This window comes from Equus przewalskii, chromosome 7, assembly GCF_037783145.1.
Source record: "Equus przewalskii isolate Varuska chromosome 7, EquPr2, whole genome shotgun sequence".
NCBI lineage: Eukaryota > Metazoa > Chordata > Mammalia > Perissodactyla > Equidae > Equus > Equus przewalskii.
In genome coordinates, this window is record NC_091837.1 from 24,516,231 (window position 1) to 24,535,565 (window position 19,335).

A 19,335-nucleotide genomic window follows, 5' to 3' on the forward strand; every position below is an offset into this window, starting at 1 on the left:
CCAAGGCCAGAGAGGATCTGAAAAGGCATCACCAGGCTCCTCACTTTCCCCTCTGGACCAATCCTCTCCTTTCGTACTAGAAGACCTGTTCTGGTGGAGCCTTTGTGCTAACCACATTTTTTAGACTCTTAAGTCCTACACACCTTTACAGGTGCTATGGCTATCAAAACTCCACCCATTCTTCAAAGCTTCTTTCAAATCCCACCTCTTCCAGGAAGTCAACCCTGACTGCCTTCCCAGAAAGGGCGTCTCCTCCTCTGAACTCTGCCTGCTGTTGAAGCAACACTTATCATACACACCCTGTGTTACGAGTGGTGCTCGTCTCCCTAAACACACTGGGAGTTGGCCTGAGTTTTCGGTGCAATATTATTATTGTACTCAATTCACATATCTGTCCACTGTTTTCTAGAAACCTTCTGTGATGACTTCTAAAGAATATAGGTAGGTTTACGCATAAACATACACACACATGTAGACGGACAGTAAAGCAAAGTAGAAATAAGCGTGCTGACTATGAGGATAACGGAATACAGTTGCCGGATGGAATATGGGGTTGTGCGCTGAGCATCCTGGATGCCAGGGAGAGGAGGTGACCATAATCAGTGGAAAGACAGTGTGGGTGGCATGCAAGACTCAGGCAGAACTAGGTACAAACCCAGAGAGCCTTTGGGCCAATCAGTTGACTTCCCTGTGTCTCAACTTCTTTCTCTGGGAAAACAGGAGAAGAAGACCACCTAACCTGTGCAACCGGGGGCCAACTGGCTTTAACTATACTCAGTTAGTTGTCTATTTGCAAAAGTAGTTAGATAATGTATTACTAAAGCCACCCTAGAGATAACATCTCTGACACTTGGGTCACCATGGTTACAGACAGGGTGCTTAAGTTTTTCAAGAACCGAGAGTCAACTCCTTGTCCAGTTCAGGCCAGTTGTGACCACCAACTCATCAACTGGGCCTGAGTAGATGACCCCCCTGATGTCAGGCAGCTAAGAAGTTCACCTCAGACCATGGTGACGCCACCATTTTGTGCACATGCGTCCGGGGAAGAGCCTTGGAGCTTGACAATGCTTGCACCTGCAATCATCTATTCCCACACTCAGACCACCCCACCCCTTTATCTCACAAATATCCCTAAGTCCCCATTTCCAGGAGATTGGTTCTCCCACCTCCTCACTTGGCTGCCTTGTGATTAAACTCTTCCTCTTGGCAAACTCCTCATCTTGATGATTGGCATAATCGTGTGGTGGGCAAAACGAACCTGTTTGGTAACACCTGCAGGATGGGTGGGGAAGCCCCGTGCACACACTATGTGCACAGAATACACAAACAATACATGTTTTCCTTCCCCAACTTCCTTTTCATTATCAAGGGAGGAAGCTTTTAGTTTCTCCTGGGGGAGGTAAATTTTGCTGGCCCTAAATTCTAAAAATTTTCATACGAGACCTGGTAAGATGCCTTGAGCAGAAGGGCCAATGCCCCAGATTATGGTTTTAGAGCAAACTGCATGGAGGATTTGTCGGCTCTATGTAATAACATACCAGGTACTCAGTAAAAGATTAATAAGCATCAATGGAATGACCTGTGGGAAGCTGTGTAGAGACCACTTGGCTGCATCCGTGTCCGGTGGCAGGGGATTCTGTTAAGCAGACGTCAGGATGCCTGTCTGCAGAGGCGTTGGTCTCGTGTGAGCAAGGCTGAGAAGTGGAATGCAAGCAGGTGACCGCTCACTTTGGTAGACGTGGTATTAGGTTGACTGCCTCTCCTGTCCACGGCTAAAGTGGCAAGAGTGAGATCGCTGTCCCTCCACTGAGAGCATACGGCCCCCCGGCATCTGTTCCGAAAGCAGCAGCGCTGTGATCTTGAAGCACCAGAAGTTTCCTCTTCTAATCTCCACAAATGACAGCACATTCTCCATGACTAGCTCTTCTCCGAGACCAAGCTGGAAAGACTCAAACGGATGGGATGGTTCGGAGAATATCTGCCTGGTTTGAAAATAGGCTAGGGAGGAAGGCAAAGTCGGCTTCCTGTAAGAGTGTACAAGCAGTCACCTTGGGAGGAGAGGGCTCTCAGCAGTCATCTAGACTGACCTTCTCCCCATTTATCCAACACTGTCCTGAGACCCGACCATGGGCCAGGCACTGAGGGTATAGAGAAAAGCAGTTCAGCACTGACCTCCCATGAGCTCAGTCTAGCGGGGAGGCACCTGTAAACATTTAACTGCCATTCCATGTGGCAAATCGGATTAGGGTGGCCCAAAGGTGGAGATGATAGACTACCCGGGAAGGCCAGTGAAGACCAGCCTGGGTCTCCACAATGGAGAGTTGATAAGGGAGAGGAGGCAGGGCCCAGATCCTGAAGGGCCTCCTATATGCAAAGGAGTTTTCTTTCAGATTCCATAAGCACCAACCAAGACCAAGAGAAACCAAGCGACTTAGTTAAGCTCATACAGATGTTCTGGGACAGCCGGGCATGGAACCCTGACTCCCATCCTCCAATTCTCTACCCTACTGCCTCCCTTGCACAGTGAGCTGTGGGAGGCCAAAGAGAGAAGGGCCATTCCACGCTCCCTGCCCAGGGAACCCAGACTCTGTGCCCGGCCATCACAGCAGAGCATGTACTGTCCTAGTCATTTGGCAAGTCACTCCCTACAAGAAAAATAGCCCTTCTTAACTCCTTGTGTTTCTCTCTGCAAAGGGTGAGGGCTAGGAATCTCTTCTGATCACAGCGTACAGTCTCTTAACAGAAGAAAAATAACTTAACAGCAACGGTCCAGGAGTCAGACAAGCTAGGGTCCCGGAGGCAAGCCAGGGAGGAGGCTCCTACTCCACCCAGACGCTGGCTGCACAAAGGGAGCTGACGAGGGGGTGGGAGGGGGGGTGGGGGGGGGGTGGGGGGGGGGTAGATCAGGGATGAATCAAACTCCAGCCCTGTCCTCCAGCAGGGGAGATAAGCCAGGCACAAAAGTCACTATAAAATCAGGCAGGCGGTGATAAGAGTCACACAAAAGACAGATAAAGCGCAGGGTGAGTTCAGAGCAGGGATAGTCCAGGTGGGGGCCTGGGTGGTGGACGGGATTCAGAGGAAGGGGAGCATTAACAACCTTCCCCACAGAAAGGGGGGCGTCTATCCTATCAGCTCCTCTGACTCCCGGTGGGTGCTGGCAAGAGAGCTGGTAGTAGACCCCGAAAGATGCTCAAATGAGGTCTCCTTTGAAGAATCCCGAGTCTGGAGGGGAGGAGATGGGCAGGCCCCAGTGCTTCCAGAACTGACCCAGCCCACATCTCAGAGGTAGGGAGAGCAAGGTGGGAGGAGGAATCTAGAATTTCTGTATAGGGGCAGCAAGTCTGTTGAAAGGGTACAGAGCCAGAGGACTTGTTTTGAAATGACATTTGCGTAGCCAGCACACGGTGTTTACTTAGAATGTGCATGTGGGGTTTCTTAGGGGGGAGTTAGCGCACATTATGGGGGAGGCGGACGCTAAAGTTTCCCTCTCCCCGTCACCCATCAGCCCTGCCCCTGAGAAGAACGGATGAGGGGTGGGTGGATGAGGAAGCCGCAGGCGCTAAGACACGGCTGGCACCTTAGATTACAACAGAAAAGGGAGACTCGGGATGCGGATGGGCCAGAGTTTCCTCCAGCCACGGAGGACACCGGGAGCACCGTTTCCTAAGTCCCGGACCCCTCTCTGAGGGCCGCACCCCATGCTAGGGCCCCGAACACCCACCCAGCCACGGCCGGGGCTGGAGGGACGTCCAGCTGGCGGTGGGAAGCGGCAGCAGGCTGGACCTAGGGCTGTGCCCACCGCTTCCTCCCGGCCCCTTCCCCGCTTTATCCTCAAGCGCGGGGTGGGACCGCCAGGCCCAGCACCGCACACCTGCCCCTTGACCGCGGGGACACTTGTCACTGGGGGAGGGGAGTCTTCCACGCCCGGCCGCAACCGACGGAAATTCGGAAATGAGCATTTGGGGCCCGAAGCCGGAGGGCTGGCGACTCCCGCGGCCGGACTCGGGCGATTTCCTGAGACTGGGGGCCCCGCGCGCCACACCCTCTCCCGGCGCGGGGCCCGGGTCCCCCCGCCCTCCCGCCGGGCCTCTCGGGGCCGCCCGCCCGCCCGCGCCCGGCACGCCGGGGCTCGCCGCGGGCCTGGGGAGGGGGCCGGCCGCGCCGCCTTCCGGCCCGGGCCGCGGAGACACTCACCCGCTCGGCGCGGCCGCGGCTCCGTTCTCTCCGCCGCGCTGGGCCGCCGCCGCCTCACGCCGCCCGGGAGGCGCCCGCCCGGCGGCCCCGGCCCGGCCGCCTGCGCCCCGCGGCTCCGCGCGCCGCCGCCGCCGCCAGCTGGCCCCGGGCGAGCGGCCGGGCCCCCGCGGGCATGCTCCCCGGCCGTCGGCGGGCGGGCGGGCGCACGTGCTGCCGCCGCGCTCTGCGCGCTGGAGCGCGGGCCGCGGGCGGGGGAGGCGGCGGCCGGGGCGCGGGGCGCGCCGACCCGCTTGACAGCCCTACGGCGCGGCGCCGCCGTGCCCCGCGCGCCCCAGCGGCCGCTGCTGCCCGCGCGCGCCGGGCCCGCCGCGCATTCCCTCACTCGGCGGCGGCCTGCGCCTCCGTCAGGCCACGCGGGGAGCGGCGCGAGGCCCGGTTAGGGGCCGCCCCCGCCCGCCACAGCCCGCCGCCCGCCGCCCGCGGGGCCTCGGCCGGAAGAACCTGGCGAACTCGGGGCTCCCGCGCTGGCGGCCCGCCGGCCTGCTGCGCCCCCGCCCGCAGCCCGAGCCCCACAGGCCTGGGCGCGCTCTCGGCGGGGAGGCCCCCTCGGCTCCTCACGCCCCCGGGCTTGTCTGCCGGGGGGCTTTGCTACAGTGCCAGCGGAGCCAGGGGCACCGCGGGAGGGAGCGAGTGGACTCGTGGGAATTGTCGCTCAAATAGCTGTAAAAAACGAAGTTCCTCGGGGGTAAAGTGAAATCTAGGGGAACAACGGGCGTCGGGCTTCATAAGGCCTTTGGAATGTTGTGGACAAGCCAAAGGTAGTTAACTGAAGCCCAAACTTAGATGCGGGTACCTATATCGGTTACAGACCACATTTGTAGGAAATAGGCATCAAGGAGTTTTCCAAGGCACCAAATATGACCTGGGCCAAGAAAAATGAAAATGCTCGCTGGCCATCAGAAGTAGTAGGAGTCACAGTAGCCAGAGGGTGTGCGTGAAGTTCTAGTCCTTGACCTCAAGAAGGAACTGGAAGAGGATGAGAAATAGCTTCATCTTGACTCTCCAATTGGAAAATAAAGAGACCAAGAGGTATTGGGTGAAACTTAAAACAAAATGTTAAGTGTATATTTAGATTGAGCAAGGATGGACTTGTTTGCCAAGATCTGAATTAACCAGGGCACACCTAAAACCTAGTGGTAGTCACCCACCACTAAGTCTCACCTTACATGGCTGAGAGGAGACCTGAGGGCTTTCCCCTGGAAGGGCAAGTGCACACCAAAACTAAAGCAGTCCAAGATGAGTTCAGACGAGGTCAGGGGGAGCAAAACCCACCAGAGGCTGTTCATCTCCTTGGGTTACTGTCAGAACTGGAGACTGGATGGGCCAGGCAAGCCCCCCTTACGTGACTCGCCTCAAAATACCAGTCTTATGATGATCACACTGGCACAGGTGAAGGTGTCCCATCAAATACCAAACCCTCAACCCCTTCCCTCCACCGAGAGGTACCTAAGACCCATTAAGATTTTCAGAGCATCACAGAGCTCCAGAGTGAGGCTCAGTGCCTGTACACCAGTCAGAACTGAGCACCTGGACAGATACCATTGGGACGCTGCAACGCCTGTACTCAAACCACTAACTCAGAGGACTCAACACTATTAAAAGCCAGATCCCAGTTAGCTGGAAGGAATAAATACACCAATATCACAAGACAGCTCACAGCCACAAATATTTATTGAGTGCCTGTACGCAAGAATGGAGGAGACATGGTCCCTGCTCTCGTGGAGCTTACAATTTCACTCCAGGATCTGACCAGATTTAACCGCAACAAGCACTTGTCTGTCTAATCAGCAGCAGCACTACGGGAAGCAAAGTTTTCACATTATATTGCTCACTGTTACTGTGAAAGTGTAGATAAAACAATTATCTTTGAAGTCTGTGCTCATAGCAATGATGTGGTGTATAATGTCCGGCAAATGCAAATTTATGGCTTGATTCCTCCCATTGGAGAGGAGTCTATTGAAGTAAAACACCAATCAGAAGGGGAAAGCTTAGTAACACAGGTCCTAAGAATACGGGTAGAGTTTATGATCAAACTGCCACACAACTCTTGGCAGGGCAGGAAATTATTTCCTGCAAAATGTGTGCAATACAATAGGTTTAATCAGACCTGCAGATCTCATAACCATACACAATCACTCATGATGGGTAAATATGATTTACCTTTATGACTCCTAAAGGGCACCTAAAGGTGTGCATTTATTTTTTAAAGCTTCTTAAAGACTCACAGCATAAGTGGCACATTAAAATTCAGTGAAAACAGTTTTTGAGATAGCTCAAAATTAAAATGACAAAAATGTCTAATTTTACTACATATCTAAGTGCAGAGTTCAGACTGCAAATAGCATTCAGCAAAGCACCTGGGCTTTTCTGAGTTAAAAATGGGACTGTCTTGGTTGCTTATCAAACTCTATAAAATAATAATATTCATATAGATCTTCTAACGGCCAGTGGCAGGCACCTCCTTTGTGCAGTCCTGCCTTCACAGGCTGTCACCTTTAGACAGCTAACTAGGGAACATTCAAGGAAGGAATTATTTTGATTACATTGGCAATACTTTTCAAAGGGAAATGTCCTGTATTTATATCAAATAACTCCAAATTACCTGTTTTAAGAGCAAAGTGCTTCTGAACTTACACTCAACAGGTTATCTTTTTTTTTTGTCATAAAAAAAATAACTCTCACACAAGAGGGAAGCTCATTTAAACTCCAAGAAAGCTCATTTTTTGCAAAATGGTGGAAAGACCATCTTAGACCACTTAACAGAAATGTCAACCAACCCAATGTAGTTTTTAAGTCAATTGCTGGGGACATAATCTACTTTTCTATTTTTAAAAAGTACTAAATCCCTACTTCAAAATTCTGTTTAACTCAGTATGAATCTGAAATGTACTATTTACTGAAAATTCACTAAGCACCAGGCACTTTATATAATCTCCCTTAATGGAAGCTTTTTATCAGTTCATCTTAGCTTTTACTGCAGAGGAAGGCAGGCCTGAGCCCAAGTGTGACCTGGGTCTGCCTGGTCTCCTGTCCCTGGCCCAGCTTCTGCATCCCGGCTCGCCCTCTGAGCTGCATTGACTATTGCTTCGGCTGGAACACATATTTTAACTGGAGCTCCCAAAGGGCGTTTCCCCACTTCAGGAGCTTTGTAAGGGAACGGCAGGGGCAGAGCCAGGTGAAAGGAGAGCCTTAACTCTATTTGCATTTGAGAAGGCACTTCCCGCTACAGAAGATTCACTGAGCTCTTCACTAACTGCAGCTCAGCCCAGCCGGCAACAAGAGCACTTTACCTCCCTGGGGTAAGAGTCGCTTTTTCAGACGGCCACCTTTTCCACTTTTAGGGCGAGTTGTTGTGGAGCTGAGTGTCCTAAGTTAAGCATTACCGAAGGGAGAGACGGCTAAAACGATTTTCCTTGGTTTCCCTCTTCACAGCTATGAAGAGAAAAAATTAAAAAAAAAAAAGTGACTGATACTTCCAATCTATTACACACTTCAAAAATCAAAGCATGTTTTCTGAGAGAGAGGCACAGAAAATGTGTTGATGGAGCTTAATACCTTTCTGGGAATAAGCCAGTACAGACTACTAAGAAGATAACTCCTTGACAAGATAAAACTGTAATCTCTTCTGAATGGCAATTTCCGAGTCTTAGGAAGGTAGCGGACTTTACAATAAAAATAGGGAACAATGAAAGATCCTAATAATTTTAAGTTCACTCTTAACAACATATACTGGACACACTGTAGGGAACATCATCAGTAAAGTCAATCCCTTTATTAGGTCTGGACACAAGCTGTACTGGACCTTGATTAAATGAACTTTTTCTTTACTGTCACTATGAGATTAAAAAAAAAGGCTAGAAAAAGATACCAAGAATAAAGGCACTTGATTCTGTTATGAGCAATTTTGATTAGACAGGCATCTTCAACTGGGGTGCAGGAGCTAGCTGGGAGCTGAGGTTCCGTTCTCGAGAGGAGCAGGAGAGGGGCTGTCAGACGGCCCCTCCTTGCGGAGAAGCCCCCCAGGCTGAGAAGGAGCATGGCTATGGGCCCCCGGCTGAGCTCCAGCCGGTGCAGCTTTGGTGAAGGGTACTCAAAGGTCATCTGAGACCCCTGCTCGAAGGCATGTATATCCACTAATGGAATAACGGTTGGCTTGGTGCACTGTAACTATATGCTATTAAGAGCTACACGCGGAGAAGAATAAGCTCAAAAGTAAAGCAAAACTTAAAACCTGAGCATTTTCAATGGGAATCAATTTTGAAAGTTTGGAATGAGTCCATTTATCATCATGTGTCGAGCTGAAACATGTGGGCGCTAGGTTCTGACAGGCAACCAAAAAGTGGACTTAAACAGCCCAGACTTGACCAGCAAACAGGACACAGACCTGCTAGAGCTCCTGATCAGCACACAGCCTCCTGTCAAGGGGCTACTTCCAAGGGCCAGGAGGTGCTGCCAACGCCATGGGCTGGAGCCCTCCAGCAAGGCCACAAAGGCACCAGGCTCTATCCAGACATAGTCTCTGTCCATTAACAAGCAGAGTAGCTTTTTCTGATCTCAATCTAGTGTTCTTACCACATCTACTATGGGAGCATTTATTTTTTTTTTTTGGCAGGAGTGGAGGGAGTGGAGAGAGGTTACAAATGTCTGCATGACGAGTGACTGACAGCTGAAGCCTTGCACATTGAGGAAGCCAGGGCTGCTCTTACTACCTCACTGGATGGTGGCCTGCATTTCCTCAAAGCTTTCTCAACCTACCGTCAAGGGTGGGACACAAGTTATGGTCAGAATGATGGACAGAAAGCTACAGCTCTCCAATTGTTCAACTTTTTCTGAAAAGTACTAACATATATGACAAAATTAGAGAATTACATCCCTCTCATTCTTCCTTCCTTATAAACAATAAAGTTTAAGAGAAACAAAATGAGTTATATTCATGTAGTTTTGAAAGCGTTCCAATATTCCATTATTTCCATTATTACTATTCTAATATTCACTCTAAGACATGTTTCGAAAAGGAACTGCATTATCATTTTTAAAAAACCTCAACACAACTAAAATCCAGATTTTTTTTGCATTCAGCATGTATTAGTCTATCATTATGAAAGCTGTTCTTATGCATTTATTTTTTAAAAAATCATATTCACAATGTAGAACAAGTTTATAAAATTGGTGTGCAAAGTTAATTGTAAAAGGATAACACTATTTAGAAACAAGCTGCCTCCAGTGTTCACGTTTCCTTATTCTTGATATAAATTGGAGACATATACTATTTAAAAATAATACTTTTTAAATAGTAAAATATACAAGAGATTCCTGAGCATAACAAAAATATCTTGAAAATATGTGGCCATTTGAAGTATAAAATAGCAAGTGTAAAGAAGAGCATGATTGTAAAACTACTGTTTGAAGGCCTATAAACAGTACAAAATAGTTTGCCTTTTCTGAGTGCGTAATTATACATTAGTGCAAACAAAAATGTCTCAAAATTTAATGGCTACAAATCTCAGAGATTTGCAGACGTGCGCAAAACATGAAATTTCTTCAAAGTCATGCGAACTGAGCCCAGTTCTCGATTAATCCTTTCCAAACGATCTTCCAAGGCTTCCTAGGTGAAAATAATGGAGAAAGTTCAATTAGAATTCTACATCAAGTTCACCGGTTCAATACTTACCACCAAACCAACCTTTCTTCTAGCAAACAATAAGTATAAACAGTAAAATTACAAAATTATTTTGCAAGAACAAGAGATTTCACAATGAATTAATCTAACAACTGCTATTTAAAAATAAATAGGAGGCCAGCCCAGTGGTGCAGCGGTTAAGTTTGCACGTTCCGCTTCTTGGCGGCCCGCGGTTCGCTGGTTCGGATCCCGGGTGCAGACATGGCACCACTTGGCAAAAGCCATGCTGTGGTAGGCGTCCCACATATAAAGGAGAGGAAGATGGGCATGGATGTTAGCTCAGGGCTAATCTTCTTCTTCAAAAAAACCCAAATAAATAAAAATAAATAGTACTACTGTTAAATAAATAGTACCTGGAATATATATTATTTTAAATACTTTATTCAGTATTAGCTCCAATGGTATCCTGAAATAAAACTTAATTTTCTCTTAAAAAATCGTTCTCTCTCTAACTGTAATTATAAAAAGATTACACTTTCATTATAGAATATTTAGAAGACAGATGAGTAAAAAGTAATACACCACTGTTCCTCTTTCCTGTTTCTTCTGCAGATATGCACACCATTTTTAAGAAGAAAAATAAAAACAGAATCAAACTCTCTACTTCAAAATGTTTTCCAAATCAACTTTTCTTGTTATGAAATATATCCTTCTATGATATTGTTTTAAATTAACGTGCAATATTCCATCAGATATACCATACTTAACCAAGAATCTTTTAGTAGAAATTTAGGTTGCTTCCAATTTAGATATCATAAATAATGCTCCAATAAATATTCTTAAACATAACTCTTTGCACATACCTATATCTCTTTGCACATATCTGTAAGTATTGCCTTAGGAATCACTCCTAGAAGTAAAAACGCTGGGTCTAAAGAAATACAAAATTCAAAGTTTTGGACACATGTCAAGCTGTGCTCCAGAAAGTCTGTAACAATTTCTACTTCCACCTATGGTGTATGGGAATAAGCTTTTCCCCATCCTGGATGTTGTTAAGACATATCTGCCAATGTAATAGCTTAAAAAAAATGATGCTTTTGTTTAAATGTATATATATATTTTTTATTCACTGGGGAGGCTGAATATTTTTCATCTTTTTTTTTGCCCAATTTTACCTTTTTCACTTATAAATCATATATATGCATCTTCATCCCCTTTTTGCTGCCATTTGTCTTCTTACTGGACTGAACTAGTTTGACATATATAAACAGAAATTAACACCCTTTAAGTCTTATTTTAAGCGCTTATAATCATTATATAAAAATACATTAAACAAACGTTTCAGATAGATTTAGAATCTGAATATCAACAAGTTTTTCTTCTGCTTTTCCAGTAAACTATTTTAAGAAGAGCTTCATGTGTTGAGTCTTATAACTTATTAAATAAAAACTTTCAGAACAATAAAAAGACTCAAAGACAGAAAAAAAGAGAAGTTAGAGACACAGGCCCTAGAAAAAGACCTCTGCTATTTTCATTGTGTTTTTCTTCCCTTCTGGTATTACAGATCAATCTGAAAATGAACTTTTCCTGGAGTTAAGGCACTGAAAAGCCAAAACATGCAGTTATATAAGAGACATATACTTGTTATGTTTAAAATGTTACAAAAAGAGCAGATTTAAAATGTCCCATGGTTTCATGCATTTTAATTCTCTCTGAAAAGCAACTAAAATACACACAGGCCACACTTGCTCAACAGTGGAATCACCTCTCTTTCTCTCTCTCTCTAACCCCTACAGCTATTCCAGCTGCAAAGTGCAACTGTTTTACACGTTTACTAAATGGAAAGGGGTTCAGAAATAAATTACAGATTGGAGGGGAAAAAACAAACACAAAAAGGGGGATTTCATGTGAGAACATTAATTTAACAATGTAAAATCTGATAAGGCATATCGCCATTTGCTCCAACGTTAGTTTCTTGAAACCACAATGGCATGACCACCTTTTTCTTGAGGTATGAAGGTAAAATCAGTTTTTATTCGTGAAAGCTAGCATGCAGTTATAGAATATGCTATAGTCACCGAAGACTTCCTATAAAGGCTAAAAGTTTGGTGGTTTTTTTGAGGAAGACTAGCCCTGAGCTAACATCTGCTGCCAATCCTCCTCTTTTTGCTGAGGAAGACTGACCCTGAGCTCACATCATGCCCATGCTCCTCCACTGTACATATGGGACGCCTACCACAGCATGGCTTGAGAAGCGGTGCCATATCCGCACCTGGGATCCGAACCGGCGAACCTGGGGCTGCCGAAGTGGAACATGCACACTTAACCGCTGCACCACCAGGCCGGCCACAAGGCCAACAGTTTTGACCGACTGCATCAGCGTGCCTAAAAGTCATGATTTAAAAACATCATCCTGGATAAATGGAGCACGGACTAGCATCAGCCTCTAAAGCAGATTCAGACTAAGACATTTCACCTGATTTAATCTCGTCTGCAAAGTGATTCGTCCTCCAGTAGAAGGCATCCGACTTAGTGCTGCCTCAATCTGTTAACACAAAAAGATGTTTAAATAAAAATAGAAGAATTCTAATTACCGGCAGGGAGGTTTGTAACAGAATGGAAAGACAAGACTTCAGCCTAGTATTTTCTTGTCCATCTTGTCGTCACATAAGTTCCTCCCGTCATGATTAGCAAGGACAGCTCGGCTCGCACGCTATTCCGGTGCAGCTTTGCTGTGGTACCCACGGCAACCTCCTGGGATAGGTTGGCCTCCACAATTCCCTTCTGACTATTCCTAAGACATCAGGGTTAAGTTCAGAAGAAGATTTTTTAAAAATTTTGTTTGTTTTTACCTGGTCCTTTTCTTTTGTAAGTTCATCAAAAAACCGCTCCATTTCAGCTAGGGTCCTAATTTTTGCTGTATATTCAAAATCATCACCATGTCGTGCTCCGCAAGCAGGCTGACACTGTTCATAGCTAACCGACTTATTCTTCTCCCAGGCTGTTCTCACAGAGGGTTTCTTCACTCCATTTGGCAACAGTTCAAGGGAAGAGCTATGATTAACATGGGTGTCAGTGGCTTTTTCAGAATATTTTTTTTCTGTCCAAGAGAAAAAAAATTGTTTCTTATCAATTTTTCTAATAGATCATATATATACTAAATAGGTTACGATCTTATTTTTTCAGCACTTATTCTCCACAGAATTCTAAAAGCTTTGCCCTCAGTTTGACAAGCTTCACCACTTCCCTAATGGACACATGCAAACTCAAATGCACTGTAAGTAAACTTAAAGCGAAAAAGCTTAAAAACCAAGCACCACATTCACTGGACACACACCAACATTAACATTTTAAGGACCGACTCAAATGATTTCATATACATTATCTTATAACTTTATTCCAAACTTAAAATATAAATGAGAAAAAAGAAAAAAAATCACTCAAAGCTTAAGTTGCACATAAGTTATAGAATACGAAAGTACAGTCATGCGCCACATAATGCCGTTTTCATTAAGGATAGACCACACACATGATGGTGGTCCAAAAGCCTAGGTGTGCAGTGGCTACACCGTCTCGGTGTGTGTAGCACCCTGTGACGTTTGCACAATGACGGAATCGCCTGACGATGCACTTCTCAGAACACATCCCCATCATTAAGCGATGCATGACTGTAAAAAAAAAACTGAACAGTATGGCCCTGGTAGTTAAACACTAACATTCCCTGTACCTCAGTTTCCCTATTTTTCAATGAGGACAACAACACTGACACACAATATGAGCATCATGAATGCTTATTTTTAGAGGCCCTTGGGTAGAAAAATATTTAAGTGCAGGGTATTATAATATTTAGAACCTTAAAACAATACCAGAAACTCACAAAATGAATGACTTAAAGCCATAAGTAATAATTTTTTAGTAAAAGATACCTTCTGAGCCATCTAGAGGAAGAAACTGGAGTTGTTTTCTTGGGTTGGTATGTTGTAACGTAGACACAGGAACAGTATCTAAATCATCCAAAAGTATATCAAATCTATTGAATGAAGCAAGTTACTTGTGAGAAAAAAATGTTAACTGATTTTCCCTATCTCCACTAGAAAGATGAGCTGGCATCCAGTTAATTCACATATCTATATTTTTGTCTTTAAAAAAAGACGGTCATATAATTTTCTAAAACTGGAATTTAACATATATTTTCAAACACAAAATTATATGCACATAGTAGAGCCTTCAAGCATTTCCCCATACATTCTCTCAATTTATCTTTATAACAACCTTATAACATAGGCAGGGCAGGCATTATTATCCCCGTTTTACAGAAGGGGAAACTGAGGCTCAATGTGCTTAGGTAATCTCTCCAGGAGCCTCATGGAGCTGGGAAACCAGCTCTCCTGTCTTAGGAGTCAGTCCTGCTGACCACACTTCAGAGAGGACAATTTTCTCCAGAGCACACATAAACTTAGGTTTAGTGCCAGGGCCATACCAGGACAGCCCACTTTCTTGTACAAATGGCTCAAGAATTTCCCCATATCGTACACCTTTTCAGGAAAACAAAGAATTATCATTCTACATCCAAAAACTAGAAGGGGTTCTAAGGTGGTATTTAAAATTTACTAGTAGCCAGTTTATGTAGTTTAAAAACTGTTTCCATGTATTATAGTGCTTTTCTATTTTTAGTACGACGATCATTTAAATGATTTGAATCCACAGGGTTCCATTAACAACTGAAAAATCAGTAATAGCTAGAGGCATAAGTTGACATTGTAAAAAATCAATAACATATCTACTTTATTCTACAATTTTACAGAACTTACCGAATCGGACTGCTTTCATTTTTGCTAAGCAGATGACTAAATCCTGGAGACAAATTTTCTTTAGGAGATCGCTTTGGACTATAAGCCACAGTCACTGGTGTTAACATAATCTCTCTTTTTGCTACAGAAGAAAACAAAGAGGAAATAAATATTTTTTCCTTCTATATGTGTGTCATATTGGTGGAACATAGTTTCCTTTTCAGGACGTTTTTTCAAACTCTAAAAGGAATTACATTTTCATTGTTAAACTTTTTGAAGAAGGATCATCTCTGTATGACTCCACTCATATGAGGAATTTAAAAATGTGGACAAAGAGAACAGATTAGTGGCTACCAGGGGAAAGGTGGGGTGGGGGATGGGCACAAAGGGTGAAGTGGTGCACCTACAACACGAATGACAAACATTAATGTACAAGTGAAATCACACAAGACTGTAATCTATCATTAACTCAATAAAAAAACTAAAAATAAAAACTTTTTGAAAGATAAGAGTATACAAAATAAAAATAATTCATAATCCTAACGTCTAGAGGGAACCACTGTCAACATTTTAGTATATCAGACTGTAGTTTCAGCACTCTGACTCAAAACTGGTTTTTCAGGATTTTAGAAGTCGACTGGAAATAAGATGGAAACACCAGAGTGCTAGCGAGCATTCCTGTAACAGTCATATACGAATCTCCTCTGCTGTTATGAACACAGAATTGAGGATATGGAAATCCAATGCGTAACTTTAAAGCCATACTTGTAATTGGATAAAGAAAAAGGTGACTAATGCTGAGCAACCTTAGGTAAATGTATGAAAAACATCACCTTTTTCAGGCTAGCTTAATTTGTTTGAACTAATGCTTAATTAGACGGTTGTCTACCATGTCAAAAACTGTGACGTACTATTAGTTGCCAAAAATTTGCAGGACACACCAAAAATCTTACTTCAATAAACTGAGAATTTCTTCAGTTGTAGTCATCGTATCTGTGCATTCAGACAACGTTATTATTGACAAGATCTATTTAGGGATCCTGTGCTCTGAGCACACTACCAGATGTGAGGGAGAGGATAAGGGAGACAAACATCAAACCGTGTGCACGACTGAGGTATCCCTCTTTCGAGCCCAAGAGATACAGACATCGAACTCTTACTTGGAGTACTTGATTTACGATTTGAAGGTGGTAAAGATGACGATCTCTGTGAAGCAGAATTAAATCTCTTTTGTCTTTGCTGGGCACCTTTCTCTGGGGACCGACTTGCATTGACTGAAGTTTCACTTTGCTGAGGGTTCACTAATTCTATAACAGAAAAATGTAAAGGAAAAAAATCAAACAAAACAAACCCAGCTTCAGCTATCTGCCTTTATTAACAGACAGTTACGCCAAGCAAGCAATTAACCTCAGTACCTAGGTTCTAATGATTATTTGCAAACGCACCACATTATCATCATAAAAAATGCTTGATGAAGAAAAATGTGGGAGTTTATAATGGATTCATTCTGATTCCCTGTTTACAACCGGCACTCAAGGTGATTTTTTCAACAGAGTTTATTTTTAGAAATCAGGTCACTAATTTATTTACTAGGAGATACTGCTTTGGAGAAGCAACACCAAAGACGTTAATGACGTGATTAGCAGGCTCAACCAAGTAAGCTCCAGAGAAAGCACAAGGACCTGCAACAAAACAGTATTACAGATATTTCCTGTCCCACTGATAGATGCTCAGGAACCAAGCAAGGAAGAGTAGGAAATGCAACATCTTCATTTACGATTACCAAATGTCTGTCATAAGTTTTCCATGTGTGCAAGTAAGACAAACGGATGTAGAAATTTGTCAAATATCCTTAAGAATGCCAGGTCAATCTTTAATAATCAGAATGTAACATATAATTTGCTTTGTATAAAAGGTATGTGTTGCCATGACTGTGATAAGTTATTAACTAGGGGATTCAATTATCTATGAAATGGGGCTCAGGCAGGAGTAAAATAAACTTTTTATTTCACTACTTGAGGAATTTCATTTTAAAGAAGGTAATATAATTGGGAGAGAAAGGAGAAGATATCTATGTATCTATCTATATGAAACAAGGAATAAAATACTTACTATTTGACGTGTCTTCTTTCTCTGTTTGTGTGCCCCAATTTTTAAGTATTTTTTCTTCATCGAGTTCTTTCAAAGCTTTCATGATTGGTGTGTCTGAAGTCTCTCTCTGTTTTTTTATCAATAAGCTTGTTGGTGTACTTCCAGGGGAAGAATCCTTTTCCGGAGGAGAATGGTACCTTAAATGATAATCACAGGACACACAGTGCTATGGACTGAATTTCTGTGCCGCTCCAAGTTCTTACGTTGAAGCGCCAATCTCCACTGTCATGGTTATCTGGGGTCTTGGGGAGATGATTAGGTTTAGAGGAGATCCTGAGGGTGGATCCCCTACGATGGGATTTGTGTCCTTATAAAAGAGGAATAGACCTGTCTCTGCATGCATGCACCCAGGACAGGCCATGTGAGGAGAGACCCAGGAAGAGGGTCCTCACCAAGACCCCAACCATGCTGGCCCCCTCATCTTGGACTTCCAGCCTCAGAACTGTAGGAAATAAATGTTTGATGTTTAAACCCACCCAGTGTATGGTAATTCGTTATAGCAGCCTGAACTGAGACACACAGTTTACTGGGATTGTTAGGGGAATAACATGAGCATTCACAATTATACGCCACAATGAATATGTATGCTTCCCAATGCAAATAAATTACACCCGAACCTGCATATAACACACCCGCGCTTCTCAATCCTTTTCACATCCTAGCACATATAGAAATATTATATTTATGTGGCACTCTGGAGTAAATGAATGAGGTTGCTTATGTGGGCCCGGGCGACCCGGAGGGCGAGAGGATCTACATCTTGTCCTAACCACAAGCCCATGCATGGTGCACCACTGAGCCAGGAGCACAGCACGGGAAGCTCTGCAGAGCCCATGAGAGTAAAATCCTGAAAGCACTAGCCTTTCAAAATAAAGTAAAAATCAGATGCTCAAAATTAAGACATTAAAGAAAAAAGGAGATGGCTCTTCACACCTTCCTGCACATTTAAAGGCAACTGGAATCTCTAAGAGAACATAATGGTTCCTAAATAGGATCTTTGACAAGGCTATCTTACCCAGGAACACAGGTCTCCAGCTGGTTATCCACTGTACTATCCTGGGCGTCCAAGGGCTGGCCAGTAAAGATGGAATACTCTGCTCCTGGTATCAACCACTTCCGCCTGCTGACATCTGAGGTTGCTAGTGTGCTGTGAGAGGGAGAAAAGTTCAGCGGCATTATAAGGGTTCTGCTTCAATTTAGACCGAGCACATATCGAAAATGACCTGCTTTCAAATATTACTTACACATTGCACAGCAATTTAAAAACTGCATGTAACAATCTTATTTTAGATACATGAATTCTATTTCACGGTTTTCAGATCCAACTGAATTGTTATTTTAGGTTTCTGTTACTTCTGAGCATTCCTGAATCGCAGTCAAGATTCAGGTACTCTCACATCCACACAGCTCTGAACAGCCCCAAAGAGCCCACTGCCTCACTGCCCACACTGCACCTCCTTCATATCCCACCACAGCTCAGGTCTGGCTCATTCCTCCCAGACCTGCACGGTCCAGCAGAATTTTCTGCAAAAACAGAAACATCCCCTATCTGCAGAGGCCAACAGAGCAGCCACCAGTCACATACTGCTACTGAACACCTGCAATGTGGCTAGTGAAGCTGAAGGACCAATTTTTTTTTTTTTTAAGATTGGCAACAGTTGTTAGCTCAGGTGCCAATTTTTTTTTTCTGCTTTTTCTCCCCATATCCCCCCAGTACATAGTTGTATATTTTAGCTGTGGGTCCTTCTAGTTGTGGCATGTGGGATGCTGCCTCAACATGGCCTGATGAGCAGTACCATGTCTGCGCCCAGGATCCAAACTGGCAAAACCCCGGGCCACCGAAGCAGAGCTCGTGAACTTAACCACTTGGCCACGGGGCCAGCCCCTGAAGGACCAATTTTTAAATGTTATTTAATTTAAATTAAATTAAATTTAAATAGCCGCACGTGGCTCCTGGCACTACTTATTGAGCCATGCGCTTCTAGACCATTACTCTCCCACATTCTTATGAAAACCCTGCTCGTCTGAGGCTCACGTCATCATACATTAGTGGTCGTTTGCCGGACTTCGGAACCTGACTCACTTTCTCTGCACCTGCTCCTCCTCTCACACTGGGCAGCATCAGCGTCCACAAGTATGGCTGTCCTGGACCTCTCTCCAATGATCTGATTCTGTTCCTCCTCAGTTGCCCCCCTCAGAGGACACTCACTGGACTTTGTCATCACCAGAGAACACAGCCCCTGCTCAAGGAACCAGTCCTCCAAAGGTTCTTTCGGCTCCCAAGTCAAGCATTACCACACACAGCACTCTGACCTGCGATCCTCGGCCTCACCATTTTCTACACGTTAACCCCTCCCGGCTTTCCTAGCTCCTCTCTACCTACTCTGGACCACCTATTCCTGATAATTATTCACTGCCTTGACTCCCTTCCCTCTCACCTTCCATCACACCTGACTGGCAGCAAAAACCTAACCCTGATGACTATAACGATCTCACTTCTTAGTGTCTACACTCCTA

General features: G+C 44.6%; 2 protein-coding genes across 47 annotated transcripts in view; both read right to left on the reverse strand.

The window, feature by feature from the left end:
• Positions 1–4,424, reverse strand: part of PITPNM2 (phosphatidylinositol transfer protein membrane associated 2) — a 145,224-nt gene extending 140,800 nt beyond the window's left edge. For 21 of the 23 annotated variants that reach the window (XR_011542453.1, XR_011542452.1, XR_011542451.1 and 18 more), the window contains exon 1: positions 4,198–4,335. The gene's annotated coding sequence lies outside the window, so the exon portion shown is untranslated. Of the gene's footprint in view, positions 1–4,197; positions 4,336–4,381 lie in introns of those variants that run through there. The other 2 variants (XM_070629207.1, XM_070629181.1) reach the window with 2 other exon arrangements.
• Positions 4,425–5,910: 1,486 nt separating this feature from the next.
• Positions 5,911–19,335, reverse strand: part of MPHOSPH9 (M-phase phosphoprotein 9) — a 57,693-nt gene continuing 44,268 nt past the window's right edge. For 20 of the 24 annotated variants that reach the window (XM_070629229.1, XM_070629237.1, XM_070629235.1 and 17 more), the window contains 8 exons: positions 17,834–17,965; positions 16,780–16,955; positions 15,828–15,974; positions 14,689–14,809; positions 13,804–13,907; positions 12,730–12,977; positions 12,354–12,422; positions 5,911–9,862 (listed from right to left, as the gene is read on the reverse strand). In XM_070629229.1, the coding sequence (XP_070485330.1) occupies positions 9,761–9,862; positions 12,354–12,422; positions 12,730–12,977; positions 13,804–13,907; positions 14,689–14,809; positions 15,828–15,974; positions 16,780–16,955; positions 17,834–17,965 (1,099 nt within the window). In that variant the 3' untranslated portion in view covers positions 5,911–9,760. The remainder of the gene's footprint in view (positions 9,863–12,353; positions 12,423–12,729; positions 12,978–13,803; positions 13,908–14,688; positions 14,810–15,827; positions 15,975–16,779; positions 16,956–17,833; positions 17,966–19,335) is intronic. The other 4 variants (XR_011542457.1, XR_011542456.1, XR_011542459.1 and 1 more) reach the window with 1 other exon arrangement.